Source organism: Hypanus sabinus, chromosome 19 (genome assembly GCF_030144855.1).
Source record: "Hypanus sabinus isolate sHypSab1 chromosome 19, sHypSab1.hap1, whole genome shotgun sequence".
Taxonomy (NCBI): domain Eukaryota; kingdom Metazoa; phylum Chordata; class Chondrichthyes; order Myliobatiformes; family Dasyatidae; genus Hypanus; species Hypanus sabinus.
The window spans coordinates 42,262,626-42,290,349 of NC_082724.1; the positions used below are offsets into that span (position 1 = coordinate 42,262,626).

A 27,724-nucleotide genomic window follows, 5' to 3' on the forward strand; every position below is an offset into this window, starting at 1 on the left:
ATAAGTATGTGAAGAGCAAGAGGATAAGAGTTGAGGGAATAGGGCCAATCGAGTGTGACAGTGGAAAAGTGTGTATGGAACCGAAAGAGATAGCAAAGGTACTTAATGAGTATTTTGCTTCAGTATTCACTACAGAAAAAGATCTTGGCGATTATAGGGATGACCTACAGAGGACTGAAAAGCTTGAGCATGTAGACATTAAGAAGGAGGATGTGCTGGAGCTTTTCGAAAGCATCAAGTTGGATAAGTCACTGGGTCCAGATGAGATTTACCCTAGGCTACCGTGGGAGGTGAGGGAGGAGATTGCTGAGCCTCTGACGATGATCTTCTCATCATCAATGGAGACGGGAGAGGTTCTAGAGGATTGGAGGGTTGTGGATGTTCCATTATTCAGGAAAGGAAATAGAGGTAGCCCAGGAAATTATGGACCAGTGAGTCTTACTTCAGTGGTTGGTAAGTTGATGGAGATGATCCTGAGTGGCAAGATTTATGAACATTTGGAGAGGCATAATATGATCAGGAATAGTCAGCATGGCTTTGTGAAAGGCAAGTCATGCATTACGAGCCTGAATGAATTTTTTGAGGATGTGACTAAACATATTGATGAATGAAGAGCAGTAGATGTAGTGTATATGGATTTCAGCAAGGTATTTGACAAGGTACCCCATGCAAGGCTTATTGAGAAAGTAAGGATGCATGGGATCCAAGGGTATATTGCTTTGTGGGTCCAGAACTGATTTGCCCACAGAAGGCAAAGAGTGGTTGTAGATAGGTCATATTCTGCATGGAGGTCGGTCACCAGTGGGGTGCCTCAGGGATCTGTTCAGGTACCCCTACTCTTCATGATTTTATAAATAACATGTATGAGGAAGTGGAAGGATGGGTTAGTAAGTTTGCTGATTACACAAAGGTTGGGTGTGTTGTGGCTAGTGTGGAGGGCTGTCAGAGGTTACAAGGGACATTGATAGGATACAAAACTGGGCTGAGAAGTGGCAGATGGCATTCAATCCAGATAAGTTTGACGTGGTTCATTTTGGTAGGTCAAATATGATGACAGAATATACAGTAGTATTAATGGTAAGACTCTTGGCAATGTGGAGGAGCAGAGGGATCTTGGAGTCTGAGTCCATAGGACACTTAAAGCTGCTTCATAGGTTGAATCTGTGGTTAAGAAGGCATATGGTGCATTGTCCTTCATTAATCATGGGATGGGTTTGAGTTTAAGAGCTGAGAGGTAATGTTGCAGCTATACAGGACCTTGCTCAGACCCCACTTGGAGTACTGTGCTCAGTTCTGGTCGACTCACTATAGGAAGGATATGGAAACCATAGAAATGGTGCAGAGGAGACTTACAAGGATGCTGCCTGGATTGGGGAGGATGAGAGATGTCCTGCTAGAGGTGTATAAGATGATGAGAGGCATTGATCATGTTGATAGTCAGAGGCTTTTTCCCAGGGCTAAAATGGCTAGCACAAGAGGGCACAGTCTTAAGGTGGTTGGAAGTAGGTACAGAAGAGATGTCAGGGGTAACTTTTTTATGCAGAGAGTGGTGAGTGTGTGGAATGAGCTGTGGGCGATGGTGGTGGAGGTGGATATGATAGGGTCTTTTAAGAGACTCCTGGACAGGTATATGGAGCTCAGAAAAATAGAGGGCTATGGGTGACCATAGGTAATTTCTCAAGTAAGGTCATGATTGGCACAGCTTTGTGGGCCGAAAGGCCTGTATTGTGATATAGGTTTTCTATGTTTCAATACTTTCTTAGATAAGGGTTCAAAACTGCTCACAATATTCGAAGCGAGGTCTTGTCAGTGCCTTATAATGCCTTAGCATTACATTTTTATTTTTATATTATAGTCCTCTCAAAATAAATGCTTACATTGTATTTGCCTTTCTCACCATTGACTCGACTTGCAAGTTAACCTTATACCTGTCAATATACCTGTCCAGGAGTCTCTTAAAAGATAAACATGTTAACCTTATGGAATCCTGCACAAGTACACCCAAGACCCTTTGCAACTCAGATTTTTAAAAATTTTCTTCCTGCTTAGACAATAGTTCTTGCAGTTATTCCTGCTACCAAAGTGCATGACTAAGATCTTTCCGACACTGTTTTTCATTGTTGTTTCTTTGCACATTCTCCTAATCTGTCTAAATCCTTCCCAGCTCCCAGTTTCCTCAATATTACCCGCCCCTTATATCAGTCACAATCTTGGTCACAATGTCATCAATTCTATCATCCAAATCATTGACATATAACATAAAAAGAAGCAGTCCCATCACAGATCCCTTGGAACACCATTAGTCACTGGCAACTAACCAGAAAAGGCTCCCTCTATTCCCAAACCTTGCCTACTTCCAATCAACCCGTGTTCTATCCATTCTAATATCTTTCCTGTAATACCATGGGCTCTTAGCTTGCTAAGCTGCCTCATGTGCAGTACCTCGTTAAAGGCCTTCTGAAAATTCAAGTACGCAACACCCACCGATTGTCCTTTGTCTATCTTGCTAATTATTTCCTCAAAGAATTTCAAAAGATATGTCAGTATTTTGCCTTAAGGAAACCATGCTGACTTTGGCTTATTTTAGCATGTGCCTCCAAGTACCCCAAAACCTCATCCTTAGCAATTGACACCAACGTCTTCCCAAACACTGAGCTCAGGCTAACTGGTCAATAATTTCCTTTCTTTTGTCTCCCGCCACCCCTCCCACCCTTCTTGAGGACTGATTTTGCATTTGCAATTTTCCAGTCCTCCAGAACTATGCCAGAATCTATTGACTCTTGTAAAATCATTACTGAGGCCTGCACGCTTTCTTCAGCTACCTCTTGGAGTGTAGTCCATCTCATTCAGTTGATTTATTTACCTTCAGACCTTTTCTGCTTCCCATGTGCCTTTTCCTTAGTAATGCAAGTGCAGCCACTTTTGCCAATGGATGATCTTGAATTTCTAGCATTCTACTAGCGTCTCCCATAGCGAATACTGATGCAAACTACTGATTCAATTAATTTGCCATTTCCTTCTTCCCCATTACTACCTCTCCAGCATAATTTTCCAGCAATACAATATCTACTTTCGATGCTCCTTTTCACTTTATATACAGTTTCTGAAAAAATGTATACTTTCTTCTGACAGCTCTTTGCAGCATCTTAAATCAGCTTGGTGAAATTGTGTGAAAGCGTCAAATATTGAAGTACAGAGGTTTTGATTGATTGCTATGCTGAAATCTGTAAAAATGTGCAGAGTTACTGACTGATCACAGGTCCTTCATAGTCTGCTAGGTGGTCAGACTTCCTCCATCAGAGATTATTTGCAATTACCCAGGCACAGTTGGTGGATCTAGGACTCACAGTGAGCATAAAGAATGGAACAGTTTGATTACTGACAGTGTTCTGCCTTGCATGCAATGAACAATTATTTTCTGAGATCCAGTCATGCTGAAATACAGCTCAAGTAACACGTCATTATTGGTCCTACATATTATGAAAGCAAGCTAAATTTATAAGGAATCCAGCACTATTTTTGAAGCAATACGCACTTCCCAATTCAGTGTAAAGCAAATTGTTGGTTTAAATCTATTTATTTAATCTACCTGTCAGAAATGAGGAAAAATATTTGCCAGCATGTGATACATTCTGATAATATAAATACAACTGCAAGAATTCTCCTTTCTTCCTTGGTGCTTTTATTTAGAAAGATATTTACAGGAAAAATACTCATTCTTTTCTGTCCGACATTATTTACAGGAACAACCATTTTAAATCTGGGCAGAATTTTTAATCGGATTTTAGATTTTAAATTGGCAGGTATCAAGAATTATTTTTTCGAAGTTAACTGACAGGAAGGTAGGAATGATTTCCTTCCATTATTAAGCAATCAAATTCTCCACCTTCCTCCCTCCACACACAGAAACAACCACACAAAAAATTGAGAATACAAACCAATTAACATATTCTTAAAGGAAGGGCAATATTTACTTGGCAATTAAATGAAAAAGGGAGAAACCGAAGATTTTATATATATATATTAAAACTGACAAGCCAATTCCCATTAGGGTGAATGACATTCTTGTTTCTATATTTCGAATAAACAATGCTTTTTGAATTACTTAGTGTTTTTCTTAAATCTTCCATATGGAATGGTAGGTTACAGGATGGTTTACCTTTGACAAAATGATATTAGTCCATAAGATATAGGAGAATTAGGCCATATGGCCTATCAAGTTTTATTCATCATTCCATCATGACTGATGTAAAATCCCTCTCAATCCGCTCTTCTGCCTACTCTCTGTAAGCTTTGATGCTCAAAGTAATTAAGAACCATCAATCTTCTCTAAAATTAGCCCCCACTGTCATCGGTGGCAATAGATTGTACAGATTTAACATCCACTGACTAAGAAATCCCTCCACATCTTTGTTCTAAAGCAAGTGTTCCCAACCTATTTTATGTCATGGACCAAAACCATTAAACGAAGAGCCTGCAGACACCAGGTTGGGAACCCCAGTGCTAAAATGATGTCCTTCTCTTCTGAGGCTGTGCCTACTGAGTGTAGTCTCCCCCACTATAAGAAACATGCTTTCCATGTCCACTCTGTCTAGGTATTCCAGTTTCAATGAAATGCCTATTCATTCTTCTGAACTCCAGTAAGTACAAATCAAAAACTATAAAATGCTGCTCACATATTAAAACTTGCATTTCTGGGATCATTATCATGAACCTTCTCTGGACCCTCCCAATGCCAGCACATCCTTTTGTAGATAAGGGGCCCATAATTGCTCACAATACTCCAAGTGTGGTCTGATCAACACCTTATAAAGCCTTAGTATTACATCCTTGCTTTTATATTCTTGTTCTTACAAAATGAACGCTACCATTGCATTTGCCTTCATTACTATCGACCCAAACTGCAAGTTAACCTGTTGGGAATCCTGCAAGAGAACTCCAAAATCTCTTTGCACCTCTATTTTCTGAAATTTCTCCCCACTTTGAAAATAGTCTATGTCCCTATTCCTTCTATAAAAGTGTATGACAATACAATTCCCTACTCTGTATTCCATCCGTTACTTCTATGCTAATTCTCCTAATCTGTCTGAATCCATCTGCAGAATCCCCCATTCCTCAGTACTAACTGCCCCACCACCTATTTTTTTTATTACCTACAAAGTTGGCCATAAATCATCCATCATCCGTCATCCTAATATATGATATCAGAATACATGATATCACTGATACATGACATGAAAAAAAACAATCCCAACACTGATACCTGCAGAACATCACTAGTCACTGGCAGTCAACAAGAAAGGGTCACCTTTATCCCTCTATCCCTCCTGCCAGTTAGCCAAAATCCAAGACGTTCTTGAAGGTTATGAAAATTAACAAATAACATTACTAGCATTGAGTTAAAGACTAAAATTTTTTTTTTAATCTAGTACTAAATCACAGGGATGTTTTCGGCAACCAATGAAATTTACAATGTAGTCACACTTCCATCTGCAAAATAAACAAATAAGTGATATAAACAGAAACAAAAGAAGCAGTAGATGCTGGAATCTGGAGCAAAGGGAAAACTGCTGGAAAAAACTGAATTTGTCAAGCAGTACACACAAAGTGCTAGAGGAACTCAGTAGCCCAGGCAACATCTATCAAAAAGAGTAAATTGTCTGCATTATAGGCTGACTCTTCATCAGGACCTGAGAAAGAAGATGAGAAGTCAATGTAGGAAGGTTGGGGGAGTGGAGCAAGAAGTACAAGGTGGTAATGATAGGTAAAATCAGGAGGTGGGGGGGGGGGCGAAGTAAAGAGCTAGGAAATTGATTGGTGAAAGAGATACAGGACTGGATGAGGGGGGAATCTGATAAGAGGGGGTAGATGACCATGGGAGAAAGGGAATGATGAGGAGCACCAGAGGGAGGTGATGGGCAGGTAAGGTGATAAGGTGAAAGAGGGAAACAGGAACTGGGAAGTTTGAGAAATCAATCTCCATGCCATCAGGTTGGAGGCTTCCCAGACAGAATATAAGGTGTCGTTCCTCCAACGCGAGTATCAGATTCAGTTGATGGCCCCAAATGTCACACAGGTTCTCATTCCAGAAGTAATCAGATGTCCTCCTCCTTCAAAGAAAGGTGCTTCCTTTTCTCCACCGTCAACATCTCTTGCATTTTGTGAATGTTTGCCCTCATCCCATCCTCCTGCTGCCACACTCGGGATATGGTTCCTGCTGTCTTTACCTATCACCTCACTAGTCTCCACATCCAGCACATATTTCTTCATAACTTCTGCCATCTACAATAAGATCACACCACCAAGCACCTTTTTCCCTCCTCCCCCACCCTCACTTTCCGCTTTCTGCAGGGATTGCTTTCTTGTCCACTTATCCCACCCCACTGATCTCCCTCCTGGTACTTACCCTTGCAAGTGGGACACCTGCATCACCTGCCCCTATACCTCCTCCCTCACTACCACTAAGACCCTCAAACAATCCTTCCCAGTGAGGCGACACTTCACATGTGAGTTTGTTGGGGTCATACACTCCTCCATCCCGGTTTCACCTATCACCTACCAGCTTATACTGTAATGAACCCCCTAGGTTTATCTTGCAGTGGGCTGTCAATTTGACAGAGAGTGCTTGAGTGAAGCCAGCTGCCAGCGTTCTTGGCTCCTGTTTGATTCTTACTAAGACAGAGAGAAGGGCAGAACTATTTAACTCTGCAGCTTGTTTTGATTTAAGTAAGGACACTCACTCACACACAGTCAGTTTCAGTTGCAGTTGGAGTCGGACAATGGAAGGAAGCCAGTGACTAATGGTTCACTGGTTGGGTCTTTTGAGTGCCCACAAGAGTGGGTTGAGCATCGACCCAGCACATCAATAAGTGGCCATCACGTTGTATGATTGGGGCAGCCTTGTGGAATCTACCTATGTGTTAACCCTTGCTTGGGTGGTAGTTCCCTTTGAAGACAGTACCCCTGTGATAAGCTACTTTTGGTTATAATTCATAAGTGGATTTGGAACAACAATGGATAAAACCTACAGTGATTGCTATTCTGTGTTACCACAATGGAACTTGTGGAATACGACATATCTACCGATGTGTTTAAAGTGGAGGAGTTGGAGGTGTTTCCTGAAGGTAAATCGTTTAACCTTGAGCAGCAGTTTCAGTTAGAACAACTTAAGTTAGAGGCTGAGGAAAGACAAAGGCTGTTTGAGAATAGATGAAGGCATTTTGGGGCTGAGGAAGCAGGAAAACAGAAGCCGTTTGAGCTGGAAAAGATAGAGAGATTACAGCAAGTTGGTCTAGTGCTAGACCCTGGCGATGGGTTTAGTGCCAGTTGGGAGGTTAAATTGGTACCTCCATTTGACGAAGCAGAAAGTGATAAATACTTGTATTTTGAAAAGGTGACTCAAAGTCAAAAATTGGCTGAAAAGCAGTTAGCCTGTTTTGTTACAAACTGTATTTAAGGGTAAAGCCCAACAAGCCCTATCTCTTGAAGATGCAGCTAATTATTATATTGTGAAACGGGCTGTGCTTAAAGCTTATGAGATGGTTCTAGAAGCTTATAGACAAAGTTTTAGAAATTTGAAGAAGTCTATGACCCAGACTTATGTGGAATTTGATTATGAGAAGCTTGTATATTTTGATAGTTGGTGCACATCTAAGAATGTAAATGATGATTTTAACAGTTTGAAAGAGTTGGCTTTGATTGAAGCATTCAAAAGGTGTGTCCTTGATGATATAAAGACATATTTAGATGAACAGAATGCTGCCACTTTACGGGAGTCTGCTAGATTAGCAGATGAGTTTGCTTTAACCCACAAGGCTAAGTTTACCCCGAATAAGAGCTTCCAAAAGAGTAGCAGGGATAACCCACAGGGTAAACCAGAAATTAAATTGGGAACTGGTGACAAAAGTAAGGATGAAGGGAGGTAGTCAAAGGAGAAGTAGTCTAGTCTTACGTGTTACTATTGTAAGAAAGATGGTCACTTGATGGCTAATTGTTCCGTCCTGAAGAAGAAAAAGGAAAAGGAGGCAGTCCCAAATGCTTGTATTCAGCAGGTTGAAGCACCTAAAGACCCATCGGGTTCTGAACATTCTGTTGAGGCTCAGTTAAGGACTGAGAAAGCTGACCGAGTTAAGAAGAGATTCGATCCTTTTATATGAGATAGGTTGGTGTCATGAATAAGTGGTCAACCTCAGTACCAGTGAAAAGTCTTCAAGACACTGGGGCTTCTCGGCCACTTATATTAGATAGACTTCTGAAGTTTGGTGATGTGACTAAAACTGATGAAGTAAATCTTATAAAAGGTATTTGAAAAGGTGTTGTTTCTGTACCTCTGCATAAGATAATTTTGAAGTCTGGTTTGTTTTTGGGACCTGTCAAGATAGGGATCCATCCCAAGTTACCAATGACGGGTGTTCCTTTGTTGTTAGGAAGTGACATAGCAAGTGGTGAAGTTTATCCAGCAGTGCAGCTGACAAATAAGCCTGGCACTGATGACCTACAGATGGATGTTAATATTTATCCTGCTTGCGCAGTAACATGAAGCATTACTAAAAAGGCTGCCAATGCAGACAGTTCTGTGCAGCATAATTCCGATGCCCAGGTTAGCCAAAATCTGGAGTTAGGTGATGATGATTTGTCAGGGACTTTTCTGCCTTCATTGTTTCAACAGGATTCAGGGAGCAAGTCTGATGAGAAAGATTTATCTTTGTCTGGGAAGGAGTTTGTAGTGAAACAAAATCCAGATCCTGAGACTGAAGCTTTAAAAGAAACAGCTCTCTCAGATGATGAGATTAAAAAAGTGCCAGTAGGGTACTATCTCAATGATGGGGTATTGAAGAGGAAGTGAAGACCACCTACTGTACCTGTGAATGAGGAATGGGCAATTGTTCAGCAAGTTGCAGTTCCTAAAGTCTATAGAACTAAACTTCTTACTTTGGCTCACAGTATGCCTTTAGGTGGACATTTTTGGGGTGAATAAAACTGTAAACAGGATTAGGGAAGAATTTTACTGGCCTAATCTGAGGAAAGATGTTGTGATCTTTTGCAGAACCTGTTACACTTGTCAAGTTGAGGGTAAATCTAATCAGGTCATCCCAGTGGCCCCATTTCAGCCTATACCTGCATTCGGTGAACCTTTTTCCAAAGTTATAGTGGATTGTGTTGGCCCATTGCCAAAGACAACAGCTGGCCATCAGTATCTGTTAACCATTATGTGTACTGCATCCAGATTCCCAGAGGTGATCCCTCTCAGAAATATTAAAGCTATAACTGTGGTGAAGGCTCTCACCAAGTTTTTTACTTTGTTCAGTTTGCCTAAAGAAATTCAATCAGATCAAGGCAGTAATTTTACATCAGGATTATTCCAGCAGGTAGTTTGTGAACTGGGAGCCAAACAAATTACATCGTTTGCATACCATCCAGAATCACAAGGAGCTTTAGAAAGATTTCAATCTACCCTCAAAACAATGATTAAGACATACTGTGTTGAGAATGGAAAAGACTGGGATGAGGGGGTATATTTGCTCCTATTTGCTGTAAGAGAATTGGTGTAGGAATCGCTGGGATTTAGTCGATTTGTACTTGCATTTGGTCGCAGACTGAGAGGTCATTTGCCCTTGCTGAGGGAACAGTGGACTGATGAAAAAGTGTATGTTAGCTTGTTAAACTATGATTTGGAGTTCAAAAATAAATTACACCAAGTCTGTAGCCTTGCAAGACAAAACTTACAGAATTCTCAAAACAACATGAAACATTGGTATGATAACCAAGCAGTTATTTCCAATGTTGACAAATCCACTCCAAGCAAAATTTAGCAAAATAATCTCTAAAATTGATTCTTTGAATTTTGTTATTAAAACACCTGATCGAAGAAAACACATGTAGGTGGTACATGTAAATATGATAAATCATTATTTTGACCTGGAGACGCCATCTGTGAGTGTTGCTGAGGGAACATATGAAACTGGAGGGCCTGAGAATGGGATAACTGATTCATCTGTGAATTTTAACAAGACAAACATAGTCTCAGTGAGGCTTATGAACTCTGTTATTTTGGAAAACATTGATAACAAATTGGTCCATTTGTAGCCAATGCAACAACAACAACAACTGAAAGAATTAATTCTAAAGTCTTAAGACTTGTTTCCTTATGTACCCAAACAAACTTCGGTCACTGTGCATGACGTAGATGTTGGTCAAGCTGACCCAATTAAGCAGCACCCCTATTGCATGAACTTAGAAAAGACTGAATTGGCTGAGCAGGAGATTGAATATATGCTGAAAAATGGTATTATCAGACCGTCAACATCAGATTGGGTCTCATCCTGTGTTATTGTGCCCAAACCAGATGGTAGCATTAGAATTTGTACTGATTATAGGAAGGTTATCTGCAGTAACAAAGACGGATGCTTATCCTATCCCCAGGGTGGATGTTTGCACATATATGATTAAAGAAAATGGTTAATTGGACTCCAGTTCAACCACAAAGTCTGATTTTGCAGGGATATGATATGGTAATAAAGCATGTGAAAGCGCAGACAATATCATTGCAGATTGTCTGTCCAGATGCTAAGTTCAAGAATGGAAAAAAAAACTGGTGTTTGTATATGCTTCTGCAATGTGTTAAATGATAATCACATATATATTGTTTTACATTCTATAGTTTGCAGTTAAAATTTTGCTCTTTGATCAAAATTTTCATTTTTCTGGGGAAGTATGATGAACCCCTAGAGCTATCTTGCAGTGGACTGCGATTTAAGACAGAGAGCCTGAGTGACGTCAGCCACTGGCTTTCTTGGCTTCTGTCTGATTCTTAGAGAGAGAGAGAGAGGGGGGCAGAACTATTTAACTCTGCAACTTGTTTTGATTTAAGCAAGGACACTCACCCACACACGGTCAGTCACAGTTGGAGTCGGACAATGGAAGGAAGCTGGTGACTAAGGGTTCACTGGTTGGAACTTCCGAGTGCCCACAAGGGTGGGTTGGGCATCGAACCACATCGATAAGTAGTTATCACATTGTGTGATTAGGACAACCTTGTGGAATCTACCTATATGGTAAATACTATGGCCATTGTTATCCTGTGTTACCACTGTGGAACCTGTGGAATATGACATAAATGGCTTCTCTTGACATTCAGCTTGGATTACAAATATCTCTCTCACATCATTTAATCTGTGGATGAACTGAACTTTCATACCTTACCATCTCAAGATTTTAAGCCTGGTGCCCCCCACCCCCCCAAGCTCAATGGTTTGGGAGTTATATTTACACATATGTATACTCATAACACTGTTTACTTTTGATTATTCTGTCAATTTAACCCATGCAATCCCAGGCATACAAATGCCAGGTAATGATGTTTAAATATATCATTACCCTCTGAATTACATGGCTCTCATTATCCTGCTTCATGGGAAAAAACACAAGCTGGGCCTGATCATCCCTGGCTGGGTCACCTTGGGGAGGATTTCTAATGATTAAAGATCCAAAACACCCAATGATTGGAGGATGCATTACTGATGATGTGTCCCAGTGCACACCCGGTTCATTAAATGAACTGGCGTCAGACCACGATAATGAAAGGCATGGGCCAGATTAACCTGGCTTCACCACACGAGCCTATCCGCCATAGCACTTCATACCTCACCACTCAAAACTCCGCAGCCTTACCGCTCACAGCCACACATATACATCCACCAGCCCAACAGTCACACCTAATCCTAAGGTCCAAACGGCACACACCCCTACAAACCATAGTCACACCCCAATTGACCCTGACCAGATCTCAACAAACCCGATGACCTGTGACAGGAGGGGCAAGATCCAAGAAAGGCAAGTGTTGGACCTGGTTAATGAAGGCATGGGCCAGATCAAAGTGGCAGGCTTGCATGAAAAATGAATCTCAAGTGACGAGATCAAAAAGCACAAGAGGGCTGATTCGTCCACTGCCCAAAAATGTTGCTATATTAAGTAGATACTTTTAAAGATAATGGTTTTAACATAAAAACCAATCTCCAGGCGTGGTCTATTGCTGCTGGTTCATTTAAACCATGGTGGGTACGTAACAGTACAGTCTGCCCTCCTTATCCGCAGGGGATTAGTTCTGGGACCCCCCGCCGATACCAAAACTTGCGCATGCTCAAATCCCTTATTTATCATGTATAGTGTGGTGGTCTTTAGGACCCAGTGGAACCCCGGATTTTATTTAACGTGTCTCCGTGCAGTGAACATTAGGACTTGGCGGTGCAGCTCTGAACCCGCAGTGTTTCTGTTCATGAAAATAATCACAATCGCGATTGAAAATAAGGTGGAAGTAATATAGCGATTGGAAAGAGGTGAATCGCCATTGTTCATTGGAAGAGCATTAGGCTACAATTAGTCAAAGATCGAAACAATTTTAATGGAGCATATGAAAGGCCCTGCCCTGATGAAAGCTACAATTATTACTAAGCAACACAGTGGTTAAATTATTGAAATACATATGTTTCTTAAGTGTTTTATATGCATAGAAAGGTAAAATATATACTATATACTAAGAAAAACGTTTGACTAACTGACGCTAAATAATACCGGATATACCTGTTCTGACTTCAAATCTGACTTAAAGACAGACTCAGGAATGGAACTCATTCAAAACCCGGGGACTGCCTGTACTTTTAAGTCATTTCTAGATTACTTATAATACCTAATACAATGTAAATGCTATGTAAATAGTTGTTATACTGTATTATTTAGGGAATAATGACAAGAAAGATTAGTCTGTACATGCTCAAGCAACAAGTGCTAGAGAGAGAACTTCCGGGTTTTCCTGATCCATGGTTGGTTGAATCCGCACATACGGAATCCGCGGATAAGGAGGGCTGACTGTACTTCTTCCTCCCCCCCCCCCCCCCCATGTTCTTATTCTGTTTTCACATCATTTACTCCAGTCCAGATGTAGGGTCCTGGTCCGAAAGATCAATTGTTTACTCTTTTTCTTAGATGCTGCCTAGCCAGCTGAGTTCTTCCAGCATTTTGTGAGCATTGCTTTGGATTTCCAGCATCTGCAGATTTTCTTGTGTTTGTATGTCAAATAGTGTCTATGCAGTTAAGTGGATTTGGGCTGAGATTCTGTAGCAACCAAGTGAAGTACAGTATGTGACAAGGTTTCACTCTGAGATGAACTCAAAGCCTTTTATGCTTGCTTTACTGACAGAGCACCTTCATAAGGTCCCACAGCCCCTGATGACATGGTGAGTTCCATCTCCAAGGCCAACATGAGAGAATCCTTTAGGAGGGTGAACCTACAGAAAACATTGGTCTGGTTGTTGTATCAGGCTAGGTATTGAAGACCTGTACTAATAAAGTGGTGAGAGTATTTACTGATATCTTATATCTCTGGCTTTTGGCAGTCTGTGATACCCACCTGGTTCAATCAGGCTTCAATCATACCAGTGCCCCAGAGGAACATGGTAACCTGTCTGAAAGACTATTGCCCAGTAGCATTTACATCCACTGTGATGAAGTGCTTTGAGAAATTGTTGATGAAATATATCAACTCCTGCCTTAGAAGTTTGACTTGGATCCATTCCATTTTGCCTAGGTCAACAGGTCAACAGCAGATGCCATTTCCTTGGCTTTTATTTAACTCTAGAACACCTGAGCGGGAAAGACACATATATCTAGATGAACTTCATTAACTACAACTCTGCATTCAACACTAGCATCTTCTCAAAACTAATCAAGTAGCTCCAAGACCTAGCCCTCAATACCTCCTTGTGCAACTGGATCCTCATTTTCCTCACTTGCAGACCCTTGTTGGTTCAGAATGTCAATAATATCTCCTCCACAATCACCATCAGCACAGGTGCACTACAAGGCCGTAAGCTTAGCACATTGCTCTACTCACTTTATACTTATGACTGTGAGGCTAAGCACAGCTCCAATGTCACACTCAAGTTTACTAATGACACCAAAGTAGGTGATGAATTGGCATATAGGAAGGAAACTGAAAATCAGTTGGTAAGTGTCACAATAACTTCTCACTCAACATCAGGGAAACTGAAGAGCTGATTATTGACTACAGGAGGAGGAAACTGGACATTCATGAGCCAGTCCTCATCATGGGATTGGAGGTAAAGAGTATCAGTAGCTTTAAATTCCTTGGCATTATGATTTCTGAGGATCTGTCCTGGGACCAGCACATAGGTGCCATTACAAAGAAGGCATAGCAGTGTCTCTACTTCCTTAGAAGTTTGCACAGATCATCATGTCATCTAAAACTTTGACAAATGGCAATGGATGCACAGTGGAAGTATCCAGTCTGGTTGCATTATGGTATGGCATGGAAACACCAATGCCAATGAATAGAAAAGCCAGCAAAATGTAGTAGATACAGGCCACTCCATCACAAGAAAAACCCTCCTCAATATGGAGCACATCTACAAGGAGTGAAATCACAAGAACGAAGCATCCATTATCAATGACCCCCCTCCCCCCACCATTCAAGCCATGCTCTGTTCTTGCTGCTGCTATTAAGAAGCCAGTCCAGGACCACTGGGTCACACACCACCAGGTTCAGAAACATTTATTACACTACAACCATCAGATTCTTGAACCAGCTCAAACAATGTCACTCATTTCAATACTGAACTGATTCCACAACCTGTGCTCTCACTTTCAATGACTCTACAATTCATGTTCTTAATATTATTTATTCCTTATTTATTTATTTATTTATTTATTTATTTATTTATTTATTTATTTATTTATTTATTTATTGTTATTATTTGTGTTTTTTTTTTGTATTGCAGTTTGCCTTCTCTTGCACATTGGTTGTTAGGCAATCTTTGTGTGTTGTTCTCAGTTGACTCCATTATATTTCTTTATATCTACTGTGAATACCCACAAGAACTTGAATCTCAGAATAGTATGTGGTATGTAGTAGGTGTACTTTGATAATAGATTCTCTTTGAACTTTGAACTGTATCAATCCTGAAGCAGTAATATAAACAGTTCCTTTCCTCTTGACATCCTTATTTATACAATTCTGTATTCGTCAAGATAATGAAAGGTGACATTTTTGACTCTGGGCACAAAGTAAGTAGATTAAGTATTCTCACAAAGACAACAAGAATAACAAATCAGTAATGAGTTTATTGATCAGTTAAATGATCAATCAACTGATAATTAATCTTGGACTTTCTTCCTTGTCAATTATCTTCATCTGTTTGTGATAACATTTCCACTTCTGAAACCTAACTGGAATGATTCACACTTACTCCAAGTAAATGCTATTCATGTGTAAATCCTGACAAAGACCAATGAGTCTCATTTAATTCCAGTGAATTCTATATTTTTGGGAAGAAAATGAATGTGACGAATGAACTGCCTATTCTGCAAAATAGTTATTTGCCTTGCAATGTCTCATACCATTAGTGAACACACAACTTCATTTAAGTTATTTTAAATTATTGTAAAAGTGAGAATGTCTTCATTTTTAAAGGAACTGAGTTGATATTTTTAGATAATAAGTTGTCCCATATTTAGAGTCCATTTCAACATAATGAAATCTCATAGACAGATTCTGCCAGAAAATGTATTGTTCTCTATTTTAACTCTTCTCATATTAGGTAACCCAGTTATTTGATCTTAAATTGCTACTCCAATATAAAGAATAATATGTCTTTATATTGGTCATTAAATAATTAAATCTAGTGAAATTTCAGTTTGTTCCTGGATTAAGAAGATTTTCATTCTTTATAGGCAACCTTTAGAAAGCTAAAAATCTGTATGGTAAGCACTAAACATTCTGTAAAAATCCAGACTGCATATGGAGGAGGGGAGATGAAGAAATGTAGAGAGGTGCATATCTTAACAAAGGCCAGGAGAAAGACAAAAAGTAAAAAACAGAGAATGAGAGTGAAAGATCAACAACAGAATGAGATACAAAGCTGCTCATGTAGATCAGCTAGGTTAATAAATATGAATCAGAGAAAACTAATTGAGCACAAGCATATCTGGTCTTTTCAAGAAAGTTGGAATTTGGAATACCCTCATAAACAATGATTAAATTTTCACAATGTACAATCTGAAAATATTCCAAAATTTTAGCTGAGAGAATAAATATTTTATATCGCTACTCTTAGTTTTTATGGATGTTACGTATTGTATTTTTTAAGTTTTATTTTAATGAAAGAGAATTAAGCAACCATTTGTCTTTACATACCTGCAGACTCTGTTGTGTGGTTTTTGGAAGGCACACTCGGTCGACTTTTGCCCACTATATTTACAGATAATACACGGAACTGGTAGGTTACATAAGGGGACAGTTGCAGCACTACTGAAGTTTGATTTCCATTAACTCTAGTCTTTTCTTGCCATCTTCCAGGTTCAAATGTATTTTCCTCCACAATAAATTCTATAAAAATAATGTTTCACAGGTGAATAAACCCATTAAGTAACATGCAAGTCAATAATATAAAGGTAAAATGGTGCAGCTGTTGAAAATCTAAAGTAAAAAAAACACTGCTATAAATACTCAGCTAATGAGACACCTCCTGGAGAAAGAAACAAAGATAACATTACAATTTGATGAGCTTTTATTGTAATTCAATTATTATGAGAAATAAATCAATGATAGTTTGTTTGAATTTGTATACCTTGGTAACTAGTCTATTTTGGGTCACAGGTGAAGAGTTTACTCTGAGACAGCAATTCATGATAAAAGCAGTTTTCTCAGAAGCTTGCTGGACTATCATTTCATATAATGGAGATATGTGATTCTTAATTTGAAGCTGTCATTTTTGCTTACTGTTGAATGAAAACTTAAGTTACAAAATTATGCATATTACAGTTTAATCTGTTCGCATATTGTAATGAAATTCTATCATATGTTAAACACATTAGAAATATGTTTCCATCAAAAATATATGTAAAAGTTAAGTAATTCTGACTGGCATGTGATATTTGCCACAGTGTATTCCTACAGCAGAAAATATGTTAACAACCAAATTTTGTGTAGATGAAACTTATTACAAATTACTTTTTGCATACGCCTCTGGTGATATTGTCAATAGTGAAAGGTAACTATTTCCTTTTTGCAGGTGGTAACATCAGCAAAGACTTTTTTCTTACTGTTGAACCTTTATAAAAATCCAGTGCATCTACCAAATAACCTTACTCCAAAGGGGATCCTTTGCTCTTGTTTAATTCTATCCACTTTAGGCTTAGCTTTTGCTACTTTATACAAAGCTAGGAAATTGGTGTATAACCAAAATAGTCCTATGTAGTGCATTTTGCTCCATTCTTTCATTTTTCATCAGCAAACCCGATGTTATCTAAACTAGAAGAATTCATACCCATTTACTGAGCATCAGATCCAAATCTGAGCTTCCTGTTATTTACCATGATCTTTCTGTGAGCATCACTTAAATAAAGAAAAATGTATATCAAATATAAAGCTTTACCTACCTGTTATAGGAGTATTGTGGCTATAACCAGGCTCCCATGTTAATCGTATAGTCCTGTTCTGCAGAATAGACAACTTCAAATCTTCTGGTTCCTCTGGAACATCTATTAGAAATAGTGTTTTTAAATGCTAATAATACTTACAAAAGCAGTTCATACTTAATATCGAAATCCAAATATATTAAATGTTCTGAGTTTTGCTCGAGGATAAATTTACCTAAACAGTTTTTGCCTCGAGATAATGATAAAGCCTTCCAGATAATCGATAAATAATGAAACAAAAATGCCCATAATAATGAAAAAAAAAATCAATCCTTATACATCTTCTGTTTGCTTCATGTAGTTGTACCTGTGGCACTAACTATGTCATGTTGTTACCAACTTCCTGAGATTAACAAAAATCAATACCTTGCCTTGAGTTGAAATGGATTTATTTGTGGTGTCATAAGCTACCAGCAGGGAATGAAAAAAAATCTGAAGAAAAGAAATCAGGAAAAATTGTCTTGCTTGTAAATAACAGAACAATTTGTTACATTCAAGTACCAGATGCTATGAACAGTTTTACAATGATGAACTACTATAGATTTCTCAATAAAACTGCTAAATAGAAAACAAAACTGACAGCTAATAATTTGCCTGTTCAAAAAATATACTATTTATGACTTTCATATTTATTTAGAGATATGGCATGGCCACATCACCAAATATATAACATTAATTTTGCATATTTTATATTGTTAAAATCCTCTTACATATACATATATCCATCAAACTTTCTGCTTGGGCAGTTTACAGCAGCCTATTAAACTACTCATATGTCTTTAAGATAGAAAGAAACCAGATCACCTGAAGTAAACACGCACTGTTACAAGGAGAAGCACAAGCCCCAGAGAAACAGCATCTAAGGTCAGTATTCACTGGAGCAGTGGGGCAGCAGCACTTGCTTCTCTGCTACTGTGCCATTGAAATCAACACAGAAAGACAGCACAAATAGGCTCTATATTAGATGTTTGATATGGTCCATCTAGAGGGGTAAGTGAATCCAGAGTTAGGATCTGTACTTTCTACCTTGCATGGACAAGACTTGCTTTTGCCACTGTTGGAGATGTTTCATGCTTGGTCTTAGCTGGACAAAAGGCAATCATCACACAACATTGTAGCAGATAGGTTGTGTAAGGATCAACCAAATACTAAATAAACTGGCATCTTTGAGAAGTTTAGACGTTTCCAAGATAAAAGAACAACATTTCAATGACCATTTGCAAAGTAAAACTAATGAAAGTTATCTATTGATTTTATTGGAACAAAAAGAAGTTAAGTCACATACAGCCAGTGAGGCCTGAGCAATGCTAGGACAGTTGAGATGCATGATATGGCCAAACATGTTGAAAATCATTGAAGAATCTTAAAAACAGTAAGTTCTGTATTTAATGGCAGCTGCAATGAATTAATCTCAGTATTTACTGAATGCACGGATTTAGAATGAATCAACATAAATAGTAGCTGCGTAACTCAAAAAGTGATTGAGTTATAAACAAGTCAAATAGTATATGCGGATTAAAATTAGGTTGGTGTTTCAAGATATTGACCTTTCACAGAAGAATTGACAACTATTTGGTGAATGTGAGTCAATGTGGCTATGTCCTTAGAAATGCATCCAGGAGCTTAATGATTTAGAAATATCAATTCAAATTCTTGGTAGCTGGGGAATTTAATTTTGAGTAAATAAATCTGGAATGATAGTTCAACATCAGTAATGGTAGTGGATCAATAAACAACCATCAAGCTCACCAACATTCCTCACAGAAGTTAATCGGCTGTTTTTACTGAGTCTAGGTTGTAACCAGCTTCAGATCAACTAATGTGATAGACTCTCAGCCATTCCCTAAAATGGTCTAGTAAACCATATATTGTATTCCCATAACACACAAACATGTCAATAACTAAGAAAAAGAAATCTGACTTACAAAGATTGGTAGGAATTCCAAAACTTGCTTTCAATTTTTCTATGCACACAGAAGTAATATTCCTTCATTACACTAAACCTTGGCTTCTTAAAAGTAGAATTTCTTTGTGATTAACATCAAAGTAATGGAGCTGAGTAATTTGCTAAAACACTGGTGTCAGATATTTTACAAACTCAGACCCTGGTTTAACAAAATCCATGTAGACTTCCAACGAGCTGTTTGACTTTCTTAATAAAGCATATGTAACTCCCTGTATTTACATTACGTGCTACACATGTTTAATACATTACATACAGAATACAAGTAATGAGCACACAGTACAAAAAATGAAGAGTTATCTATTCCTCAAGATATGCATTGTTATTTACAATGTTCTGAAAAATATGCAGGTTTTCAATATTTCCACTCTTGAAAAATTCCACAATATTTTCAAGAAAAGGTATAAAAGCACCACTGCTGAATTCACTGATCTAACTTTTTAAGACATTAGGAATATCTGTCTTTAAGATCCCTTGGAAATGCATTTGAAATTTGGCCAGAACTCACAAACTGCTTGCAAGTGTTCTCTGCTGTAATTGGGATGTTTGAACTTTGGTTGAAAGAGCTTCATTTGTAAAGCTGATATTTGGGAGCTGAATAAGTTGGTCATATTTACCATAAACACTGCAAGAACACAAGAAAACAAGGATGGAAGTAGGCCATCAGGCCCTTCAGGCCTGCCCCACTGTTAAATATGATCACGGTTGTTCTGTGCTATTTAATGTGATCATGGTTTCTCTTTAGTACTCTTTCTCCATAGCCTCTATTCCACAATATAATGAATATTTATCCACCTTCACTACAAATACTTCTGCCAGTTATGCAGCACGGCAGCAGACACATCAGCCCAAACAGTCCATGTCTTAACAATTTGCCCATCTAAGCTTGTCTCATTTGCCCTCATTTGGACTATATCCCTTTGAACCTTTTCTATCTATGTACCTGTCCAAGTGCCTTTCAAATGTTGTTCATTTACCCTTCTCAATCATTTACTTCTTCGATCACCTACTATAGCAGAGAATTCCGGAGATTCACCATACTCTGCCAGCCCCTTGTCTTTTAGCAATGTCTCCTTCGTCAATACTGTTCCACTATTGAAAATATCCCAATATCTAACCTGCCAGGCTCCGTAGGGTCTTCCATGTTAAAATAAATCTACTCATCATTCTTCTAAACTGCAAGGAATACAAGCCCAAATGATTAAGCTTCTCTTTGTAGGACAGCCCTTTCCTTCGAGGATTTAGTCTAGTGAATCTCCTTTGTACTCCCTCCAATGTTACTATAAATTTCCTCTATTTGACTCTGATTGTTTCTCAGCAGAGCCTTCAGTTTCTTAATTTTGTCTTCTTAAAGAACTTTTATCTTGTTGAGCTCACTTTTTGATACATTTGCCTTAGCCAAGAGGACCTAGCTCTTCTTCCAATCCTATATAGCTAACTCATCTTCAGTATCCATCAATCAAATTGAAACTCTTTTCTAACTTCTTTCTTGCCCTGGATATGTTTATTTGTTTGACAAGAGTCACGTATGCTCACTTTTGCTTATCAATCCATTTCTGGACTTTGCAGCAAGTCCTTTACCTGCAAAGTCTGTGGAGATACCTTTGAGCACAAGCATCTACTTAATGAAGGTTGATTGACAACTATATAGCATCCATGTGCCAACTAAATGCTATGCATTTTCTTCTACATATCCACAACCACCACCATCACCAGAATTTCCTCTCTGCTTCTGAAAATCTTTTCTCCAAAGCTACTCCTGAAAATCTTCTCTCCAAAGTCTTCAGCTTTAAAAATTTTGAACACTTCAGTCTTCCTGGTGAAGGCATACCCACGATGGCATACAATAATGAAGGATGATTGATTCCAAATCAGATGGTAAGGTACTTGAACATAGTGTTTTGTGACAGGGAGATGGAATGGATAAATTGTGGACACAGGGACTTTGTATATAGGTTTTGCTGATTTGTCTGAGAAATGTCAAACAAGAATATGTAAGTAAATAAATTAGATGGGTCTTCTTACCAAGCTAGTGCTTCATAAGTTGTTTCCAATTATGAGGAGCCGGTTGACAAGAGAGAACAGTGTGCTTCAGAATAAAGTGAACTAATTTCTCCTGGCATTCAGGAATGCATCATTACTGGTGTCTCTGATGCAGAAAATGGCTGATCCTCACAAATGCAATTTACAAGGGGAAATGTCCAATCAAAGATTCTGAGTGACCTGATTCCAGCTGGAGATTAGCATTATTACACTCCACTCAAGGGAAAGAAAAACAATTTCCATATGCACAGTTCTGATAAAAAACACAACTCTGCAATTGGATTTGTTGGTCAATAAATTTTAAAATAAAACCGATTGAAAATTCAACAATCTTAATCTTACGTATAAGATAATCTAGTCCCAAGTTTAGCTCGCAGTCAATAAACATTTAAATAAGACTTGGACATTTTTTTAAGTGTGTGACAATAAATCATAAACATTAGTGATTCTGTTGGACTTGCTTATAGACTGCTTCATCCAAGGCTGCATGTAAAAGCATGGATCTAGCTAATGTATGACTAATGCTTCAGCTGTTAGTTGCAAGTGATTCCATTCAGCATCCAAAGCTGCCATGCTGCAGACTTTAAATGAGGATTCATCTTCTACAATTGATCCTCTTTGAATGATACAGTGATGCTTACATTTTGCTGAGAGGATCGTTCTCACAATGTATGCTAGTTCACACCACACACATGGCAGGACTGAAGAGGCTCATTGTAGCAGGCACTGATCTGGAAAAAGGTGTCCACCTTAGCAACCCATGAAATGTTTGTTTTATACTACAAATGTTTGTATTTAATCAGTCAAGTTATATTATTTATTAGTCAATAGCTGTGTTATTTTTGTAGTGAGAAATAATTTGATAATTGAGATAAAACAAACATTCCAAAGTTGGTTATTCATAGGTCATCAACGGTTTGGGGGAGTAAGGATTTATAGTGCAGAGCAGAGAGCCCGGATCAATTAACAGTGGCATTATATATAACAACTTGGTGTCTGTTGCTCTGTCAATCAATAGTTTACAATACCGCCCTGAGTGTGGAGCAATGTGGATGAATCTTGACCTACTGGAAATAAGGATGCTGAGAGCTCAGCTGGCAGATCGTCTCAGGATTCAGCTGCCGGCACAGACGATGGGCTGCAGCAACCCATGGTGACATGGCTAGTACTGCATGGATACCAATGTTGGGAACGCAGAATTTCTGTGTGACATTTCACTTCTTTCCGGTGGAGAGAATTTTATCACAGATAAATAAAAGCTATGTCAAAGGGGGCTAATTTTATAAAAGGTATGTGTTGGAACTGAATGTGTATTGATGCAGGGCTTTAGTTTGGAAAAGAACTTGATACACTTTGGCAAGTTTAAACTATTGACATCCAGAGTTCATGGAGGAAGGACAAGGAGATGTTATTGGTAATCAAGGCATTCGGTTGAAGGCATCCGATCAGGCTATTTGATTGAAGGCTGTTGTGATAATTACCAGCTCCCTCTTAATGCCTTGGCATCAATGAATATTTTTCAATTTATAGACCCCTCTATATTTCTCTTCCACTTTGATAGAGATGATTCAAGAACCCATTTCAAACCATGGATATATGAGCTGATTTGACTACTCAACCCTGGCCAAGTTTGTTCTCTTGTGCCAAATACCATCTGGTTTAACTCTTTCAAAAGAAAAATAATCCTTCTTAAATCTGAAAGGTATTTTAATGATTTTTTAAAAAAATACTCTGCTCTGAATTCATATAAGATACTCACATCATCGCATACCCTAAAATATACAGAACTGCCTTGCATGCACACTCAGAAAGAGTCAATTCTATTTATTTTTTAAACTGGCTCCCTTTACTGTTTTAAGATTAAAACTTCCTATTCCTAATATGGCCTCCTACCAGTATTGCCAATAAATGATAATATCTTGCAACTACTTCTCTGGTTTGCAATGTGATTTACAGGAAGATGTTTCCTGCCTGGCATTATTGTCTGCACACCTCCAACAGTGCCTTTAAGTCAACTACAGCGTCATCAGCCAGGGGCCATCATTCACTGATGTTTTGCTCCCTTAACCCTGGTACACCTCTTGGTGGAGGAGCAGTGACAGGGACGTCTCCCTGCCACCACTCAGCTCTCAATGGGGTTAGTCAGTCCCCCAATTTATGTCTTTCCTCCTCGGCCACAGCCAAAACCTGCCCTTTTCTGCCTCTATTTTGGCCCTCCTGAGCCTCACTCCAGTCACGGCCATATCACGGAGGAACCTTGTCGTAGAATTGCTAAAGAAGCCCCAGCACCCTACCTTCAAAGGATAGATGATGGTCCTCCAGCTATCTTCCTTACACTCAGCTGTCAGGTCTGAGTACTTCAGCCTCTTCTGCTCATGGGCAGCCTCCATTCCTTCCTCACATAGGATGGTTAACTCAATGAGGAGGACTGTGTTGGCAGCCAAGGACCACAGTACTATGACCGGGCGGAGAGATGTGGTGGTGATGTCTGTGGGGAACTGTAGCTGTATGCCAAGATCTGCCCTTATGTTCCACTCCTTATCTGTGGAGAGGAGACCAGAAGGAGCTCTTGGGCAGTTACATTCAGTGCTTCTACCAGCATTAACAATTGGGATGAGTTGTCATCCCGCTGGGGAAAGACAGTTTTTCACATCCTGCCTGCAGGTCTCTAGGATCTCTGCCAGCTTCTTTAGGACCTGGTCAGCCACCATCTGTAATGCCTTTGAGACAGCACAGTCTTGCATCCTGCCAGGATGTGTTGGAGGTTGGTCTTGGTGGTAACACATAGGGGGCACCTATCTTCGCTGTCGAACCACTGGTGAAGGTTTTTGGGACAGGTCAAAGTATCGTAAGTTGCCCTGGTGAGAAAGCTGAGTCTGGCTTGTCGGCCCTTCCATGGGTCAGACCAGCTGAATGACCTATTGATGGTGCCCTCCCATGTTGTCCATCCATCCTGGCAGCCCTGTGCAACTGCCATCACCCTGTATCGCTCCTGCTCTGTCCTTGCATGGTATTTAAGTACTCTGTCCTTAAATACCATGCCGTTCCTCTCTTCATTCCTCACCATGGACCAGAAACGTGCTGCCGTCACCAGCCAAGTTCTGCATGTCCAGCCTGTACTCTATCAACAACCTCCTGGTGCTGCAGCCTGCTGATGGCCTGGTTTACTTCAGCCTGAGCTCGCCGTTTACGACAGGTATGGATTGCGGCATTGGCGTTCTTCATCCAGGTCAATGGATTCTCTCAGCTCAATGACCAGTCGAGTTTTCTCCTGCTTGTACCCCAGGCTGACAGATCTATGTGGCATATGCAACATGTTTTTCCCAAAGTGTCGAGAGACAACAAGGCAGCCCCAGCTATTTCTGAATGTGCAAATTGCCATCCCATCCATCCTATTGTCTGTTGATGAGGAAATTTTACACGTTTTCAGGTGCCACATCACCCCTTGGTACAGTGTGAACTGTAAGCACCACACTTTACACTTCCTGGGTAGTTGGCTCTGGGTGAATCAGGCCAGGTCCTCTACAAGCTGTTTCTGTGCTACCTTTCACATTTGCCTGCCATAATGCACAGTGAGTTCTGCAAAATACTTCAGCAACATAGAATGACACAATTCTCAGGATTTATCTTTGAAGTATGGCCTCAAATACCCTTTTCTAATTTCTATTGTCTTTAATTACTAGCAGTAACAAAGTTAATTGGCTTTGTTATCTATTCAGCACCCAGCCAGGAAAGTGGTTATATCATAGGATTCTGTCATGACTTTGGGCAGTTCTCAGGGTTTACATAATTAAACTCAAATGGTGACAAATCTTTTTGTTCTCAATACCAGTTAGTTTGGAAGTACTTCAGAATTCAGTACAGTAATTAAATGAATGGTTGAGAAAGCAGTGGGTCAAAAACCATTATACCAATATTGCTGATTTACAGCTTATATAATGTACAGTGCATTCTATTGTTTTAAAATACTTGAACTGAAGATTAATCGTGTTTGGTATATATTATTTGCAATTGATCCCCCATGGTTTATCCAGTACTATGACAGAAGTGGCATCAGACAATCCAGCTGATACAGAGTTGCCTTTTTATGTGCATCTTTCCCTGTAAGAGCAACACTAAATATCAGCATTACTTTTCTGTTGTCACGCCATTAAAATAAGTACTGGCAGGAATTAAACAGACTAGGGTAATTGATGTAAACAACAAAATTAACATATCTAAGTTATACTGTCTTGTCTTCTACATTCACACAATGTGGAAGTTGATTTGAGAGGATTTGACAGGATGTTCACAAGGTTGCAATTCTAGAGGGATTGATGACTTCTCCCATTGAAAGTACAGCTCTTTGCTGCAGTCACTGTCTGCACATTGACAAGTGTTAAATATAAGGTCCAGATTTTTCATGAGTTTGCTTTTTGTTCCAGTGCAACTATCTTTAAATGACTTGCTGACGGGAGAGAGCAGAAAAGGAGCTAAGAAGTGAAGGATCAGAGAGAGTGAGAGGTAACAGCTGAAAACTATTGGAAATGGCTGCGGATTTTAAAACTGACTTTGATTCTGATAATTTCAGTTGCAATAATCTTTAAAGCTGATTAATAAAATTTGCACTGGAAGCTAGTCCTGATTACTAAAATGTCCATACTCCAAATAAAATAAATATCTTAAGGACACATATTATCAGCACAATTTATCTTTTTGGATAATTTACTTAGAATCTGAAAACATTGAGGAACAAAACAGGTTAATAATTCTCTATTGTAGATATCAAAGTTAAAAGTTCAAACCATATTTCTTATCTAAGTATTATACATTATACAACCTTGAGATTCAACTCCTTACAGTCAGCCACAAAACCAACCATCCCAGAAAAACCCATAAAAGAAGATCGTCAAAAAAGCAATGCGCAGAAAGAAAAAAAGTCATGCAAACAATAAAGGGAAGCAAATAGCACTGAGAACAAAAGTGAGTCCTCAGACACGAAGCCCAGAGCAGCTGGACCAGACCATAGGCTCAGACACAGTACAGCGCAGAGTGGAGGGAAAACATTGCTAAGCAGTGACCATTGCCTCTGGTCAAAAACCTCTGCCTTTCCAATCCATCTGGCCCAGCGTCTAAATCTTCCAAACATCAGGTCATTCCTTGTCCTAAGACCTGGGCCCTGTTGCATTGACAACTTGAAGTTATCGCAGTAATTTTACATCAGATTACCAACGGATGCTGGTGTCTGCTCAGAAATAGGGAGCACAAAACACAAAACACGTAGAAGGTCAGTCTGAACCCTCCGTAACAGATCAGTCTGAACCCTGCGTACAAAATCAGCCTGAACCCTCCGTACCAGATCAGTCTGAACCCTCGGTACAAGATCAATCTGAACCCTCCGTACAAGATCAGTCTGAACCCTCTGTACCAGATCAGTATGAACGCTCCGTACAAGATCAGTGTGAACCCTCCGTACAAAATCAGTGTGAACCCTCCGTACAAGTTACAAAACACAACCAGTTCACTGATAACCTTCAAGGAAATACCCATCATCATTATCTACTCTAGCTTATATTTGACTACAGAAGTACAAGCTCTGGCGCATCAATGAATAGTATCAAAAATGGTGAAATTAACAGCAAAAGTAGAGCACCCGGCATCAATTGGACACAGAAATCAGACAAGGGTCAAGAAAGGATAAAATGAACAAGAGATAGAAACACTAACATCCACCTGAGGCATCACAGTAGCGCAGCAGTTAGCTCAATGTTTTTACAGTTTGGGGCATCAGGATTCAGAGTTCAATTCCAGCATTCTCTGTATGAAATTCTGTAAGTTCTTCCCTTGAGCACATAGGATCCCTCCAGGTGCTCCAGTTTCCTCCCACTGTCCAAAGCCATACCAGACAGTAGGTTAATTGGATATTATAAATTGTCCTGTCATCAGACTAGGATTAAATAGGTGGGATGCTGGGCAGCATGGTTTGCTGGACCAGTAGGGCCTGTTCCATACTGTATCTATAAATAACTAAATAAATATTCCCCTTGAAGTTATACCATCTCTAGTTGGAAAGAATCTGCCATTTCTTCATTGTTTCTGAACCTAATATCCCCAGTTCAGCACCCCCAGGATTGAATTTTGGACGTCAGGAAACTATCATAACGCCAGTCTATCACTAACACGTCTGATTCTGTCTCAAATAATGCTGTTACCCAATGTGAACTATTCGCTGAAGTGGATGGTGCAGTT

The 27,724-nt window shown here is 39.3% G+C and overlaps 1 protein-coding gene across 1 annotated transcript in view; it reads right to left on the bottom strand.

Moving 5' to 3' along the window:
• Positions 1–27,724, bottom strand: part of chl1b (cell adhesion molecule L1-like b) — a 547,507-nt gene that overhangs the window by 326,125 nt on the left and 193,658 nt on the right. Inside the window, exons 16-17 of the mRNA XM_059944908.1 lie at positions 17,452–17,553; positions 16,208–16,399 (exon numbers count right to left, since the gene is read on the bottom strand). Of these exons, the coding sequence (XP_059800891.1) occupies positions 16,208–16,399; positions 17,452–17,553 (294 nt within the window). The remainder of the gene's footprint in view (positions 1–16,207; positions 16,400–17,451; positions 17,554–27,724) is intronic.